Here is a 4,568-nt window from a genome sequence, read left to right on the forward strand (position 1 = left end):
AGGCCAATAAAAACCTGCTCGGACTGCTTTATGCGCCAATATTCTGGCCCCAGAATGGCTTCCATAGACCCCTTCGTGGATCTCTCTAAGGATATAACCTCCTTTATCCTTGGAAACACATTTTAAGAGTGGCAGCGTGAAACCCTTTTTGTAAAGGACTCCATTTATCATTGTAAACCTTTCGGCTCTCACCTTCAACCGGGTAGCAAGCTTTCTATCTGAAGGAAGTACTCCTCTTTCCAGGTATTCCATGATTTCTAGTTGCCAATTAGGTATGGTCTCGGCTGTCGAGACCGACACCGCCTCGGTAACTGATGATCGTGGAAGAATTTGGATAGGAGTCTCGGATTCAATTTCTTCACTGGCTGTTGAGGTAATTCTGGCCAACTGGTCCGCTTTTTCATTCTCTGGTCTCGGAATTTTCGCAATGCTAAACTTCTTAAATAAAGCTTGCAAATTCTGTACTCTAGATAAGTACAACTTCATCTTGTTTCCCTTGGCTTCAAATTCCCCTCGAATGTGTCCTACAACGACTTGGGAGTCACTCCGCATTTCTACAAATTCGGCTCCCATTTCAAGAGCTAAACCGAGTCCTGCCAAAACTGCCTCGTATTCGGCCTCGTTATTTGTGGTTTTGAACTTCAACTTCAATGAACTACATAACTCCTCCCCATTGGGAGTAATCATTACTATTCCAGCTCCACCATGCTTCTTTGTAGATGATCCATCTACGTAGATTACCCAAGTCTCATCACTTGGCCAGCTTGTGATGTTTGGCAAATTAGTGAATTCTGCCAGAAAATCAGCCAGTGCCTGGCCCTTGAAAGAATTCCGAGGGAGAAACTCGATGTCGAATTCTCCTAGTTCAATAGCCCAATTGGCTAATCTTCCCGAAAGATCTAGCTTTCTTATATTTTCTTTAGGGGATATTCAGTCAATACCCTGATAGTATGAGCTTGGAAGTAGGGTCGGAGCTTTCTGGATGCTATAACCAAGGCGAAAGCCAATTTTTCCATTTGGGGATACCTTTCTTCAGCACCTCTTAAAGCCCTACTTGTGAAGTATACGGGCTTTTGAGCTCCCTCCTCTTCTCGAATTAACGCAGCACTGCCGTTTGGGACACGGCTAGATACAAATATAGTACCTCCCCAGGTATTGTCTGGCTCAGCAAAGGCGGGCTCATCAGATATTCTTTCAGCTGTCCGAAGGCTTCTTCGCATTCGTTTGTCCATTCAAAGGCCTTTCGCAAGACTTTAAAAAACGGAAGACACTTATCGGTTGATCGTGAAATGAACCGATTTAGTGCCGCTATCCTTCCTGTCAACTGCTGGAGCTGTTTCAAGTTTCTTGGAGATTGCATATCCAAGACAGCTTGTATTTTTTCAGGATTGGCCTCTATTCCTCGGCTGGACACCATGTAACCAAGGAACTTTCCTGATGAAACTCCGAATGCACACTTTGAGGGATTTAACTTCATCCCGTACTTTTTCAAGGTTGCGAACGTTTCTTGCAAGTCGAGTATGTGGTCTTGTGGCAACACACTCTTGACTAGCATGTCATCAACGTACACTTCCATATTGCGTCCGATCTGGTCTCGGAACATCTTATTTACCAGCCTCTGGTATGTTGCCCCTGCGTTCTTCAAACCGAAGGGCATGACTTTATAACAGTACAGGCCTCGGTCAGTTATGAACGCAGTTTTCTCACGGTCTTCAGGATGCATGTATATCTGGTTGTACCCAGAGAAGGCGTCCATGAAGCTGAGTAAACCGTATCCAGCTGTTGAGTCCACCAATGCATCGATGCGAGGTAATGGAAAACTATCTTTTGGGCAGGCCTTATTGAGGTCAGTGAAATCTACACACATCCTCCATTTCCCATTGGACTTCTTGACCAATACTACGTTAGCCAACCAATCGGGATAGTATACTTCTTCAATGAAACGAGCTTTGAGAAGTTTCTCTACTTCTTCTGCTATGGCCTCATTCCGTTCAGGAGCGAACTTTCTTCTTTTTTGTTTTACTGGTTTCACACTTGGATCCACATTTAGCTGGTGAAGGATGTCTTCAGGATCAATTCCTGGCATATCTTCGTGAGTCCACGCAAAAACCTCTAAATTTCTTCTTAGGAAAATGACAAGGCCGTCTCGGATTTTGGGACTGAGCTGTGTCCCAATCTTCAAAGTCTTGTCTCCAATTATTACCACATCCTCCAGAGGTTCAGCTGGTTCCCCTTTTGGGTCATTCCTGTTATTTCCACCTACTGTACCAATTACAATAGGAGTCGGATCCGAGACCCTCCTGAGAGACGTATTGTAACACCTTCTCGCCTGGGTCTGATCTCCCTTCACTTCTCCGACTCCTTCTTCTGTGGGGAACTTCATCATCAAATGGTATGGCGAAGTTGCGGCCTTCAACTTATTCAAAGCAGGTCTACCAACAATGGCATTGTAGGCACCTGGTCGGTCGATAACCAAAAAATCTACCATCACAGTTTTCTGCTTAGGTGCTGTTCCTGCCGTTACAGGGAGTGAAATAAGACCAATTGGCTGGACCTGCTCTCCTGCAAATCCAACCAGGGGAGAGCTAAATGGTGTGATCCTGTCACGATCGATACCCATTTGTTTAAAAACTGGCCAGTAGAGTATATCAGCCGAGCTTCCATTGTCCACCAGAACTCTGTGGATCATATGGTTGGCCATTGTTATAGTTACTACTAGCGGATCATCATGGGGCTGCATTACCCCCCTAGCGTCCTCTTCAGAGAAAGAAAGGATCACTGAATCCTTCTTTGCCACTTTGGACGGTCTCTGCACTGTAAAGACTTCCTCGGCCTGTGTCTTCCTAGCATGGGCTTTCCTGGCTGAATTAGACTGTCCTCCACCAGCTATTCCTCCGGCAATAGTATGGATTTCTCCTACTACTCCTTGATCCCGAGGGGGTCTCGGATCTTCTCTAGGACCATCATCCCGATCACGTCTCGGCTCCCGTGCCCTTTCAGCTCGGTTTCCATCTAATAGGAGAGGTTGTTGGTGTACTGCTCCTTGGTTCCTTTCCCCTGCTAGGAATCTTACCAGTCTTCCATTTCTAATGAAAGTTTCAATTTCCTGGCGCAAGGTTATGCAGTCTTCCGTCAAATGTCCGTGATCATTGTGGTACTCGCAGAACTTCGTCCGGTCTCGCTTCCTCGGATCACCTCGCAACTTACTTGGCCACCTGAAAGCTGGGTCTCTTCTGATTTCCATAAACACCTCATTGACCCTAGTATTCAAAGGTGTGAACCTTCGATCTTCACGTCGCCGGGGTTCAGTCTTTGGGACTGATGGTACAGTCTTTTTTACTACTCTCTTCTGAAACCTTTCTTCCTTCGGAGCGGACGCTATAGGTGGCTCCTTTTTAGCGTCGTCTTCCTTTTTGGCGTCCTCCTTCTCCCGGTCTTCTTCCTCTTGACCTTTTGTGAGGGCCTTAATCATTTCCTCCTGATTAACATACTCTTCGGTTTTGGCAATAAACTCAGGAAGAGTTATTTCTGTAGAACTTTTTGATACTTCGGCCATTAGAGGCCCGTTTGGCCTGACTCCATGCCATAATGCAGATAATACCGTTTGATCCCCCGGATTATCCACTAACAATTTTTCTTTATTGAACCTATGCATGAAATCCTTCAGCTTTCTTCCTTCCCTTGACGTAATGACAGTAAGCAAGCCGAGTGCTTCCTCCTCTTCTTGGTAGCTAGGAATTGGCTTAAAAAGAGACTTCCAAGTTCTTTGAAACTATCTATTGACTTGGCAGGCAATCTGGCAAACCAATCCTGAGCAACTCCTTCCAGCGTAAGAGGAAAGGTTCTGCATGCAATTTCATCTGGAAACCTATGAAGGGAAAAGTGAACACGGACGCTTTCCATATGTTCAGAAGGGTCACCACTACCGTTAAACTCCTTGACGCGAGGCATCTTGAAGTTTTCAGGCAAAGGGAAACTTAACACTCGATCAGTGAAAGGCAGGTCGGTGTTATCCATAAGCCCCGAAGCAGGGGTTTTTCCATCCTTTTCAGCCAGCTTGCGAGTTAGTTCTTCGTACTTCTTCTTTAAATCTTCCATGTCAGCACTCATCTGGGCCTCATTTCGCCCTTGAAATTGCTCCCTTCGAGGCCTAGTATGCTGAGACCTCTCTGGGTTCTGCTGCTCACGATGCTCCTCATTCTGGACAGTAGTATGATGGCTAGCTTGGACTGAACTTGCTTCCTCATCGCGATGGGAACCTGCAGTTCGCTTCCCATCACGAATCTCCCTTCGCCTTTCCCTCTCACGCCGTTCTTCACGCCTTCGTGCACGCTCTTGATCCCTCTGACTATTCCGGCCTTCAGCAGCTGTGAGCCTTGCAGCCAGGTCTTCATTCTGCCTTTTCAGAACCTTCATAGATTCAGACATCTGCTTCATGAATTCGGCTAGATCGGATGGTGGTGGTACGTTGGAGGCTGCAGCAGTGGAACGGGTAGTCACCATTTTAGATTAGTAGAGAACTGATGAAAATCGAAGTTCCCACAGACGGCGCCAAACTGTTGATGCAC

General features: G+C 46.2%; 1 protein-coding gene across 1 annotated transcript; it reads right to left on the bottom strand.

Annotated features, from left to right (window-relative positions):
* Positions 1-581: 581 nt before the first annotated feature.
* LOC132187819 (uncharacterized) lies at positions 582-3,556 on the bottom strand. Its single transcript, XM_059602257.1, has 2 exons — positions 1,176-3,556; positions 582-606 (listed from the first exon to the last, which is right to left on the bottom strand). The coding sequence occupies exons 1-2, from the start codon at positions 3,554-3,556 to the stop codon at positions 582-584; spliced, it is 2,406 nt and encodes an 801-aa protein (XP_059458240.1).
* Positions 3,557-4,568: the final 1,012 nt, after the last annotated feature.

Source organism: Corylus avellana, chromosome ca7 (assembly GCF_901000735.1).
Source record: "Corylus avellana chromosome ca7, CavTom2PMs-1.0".
Classification (NCBI taxonomy): Eukaryota; Viridiplantae; Streptophyta; class Magnoliopsida; order Fagales; family Betulaceae; genus Corylus; species Corylus avellana.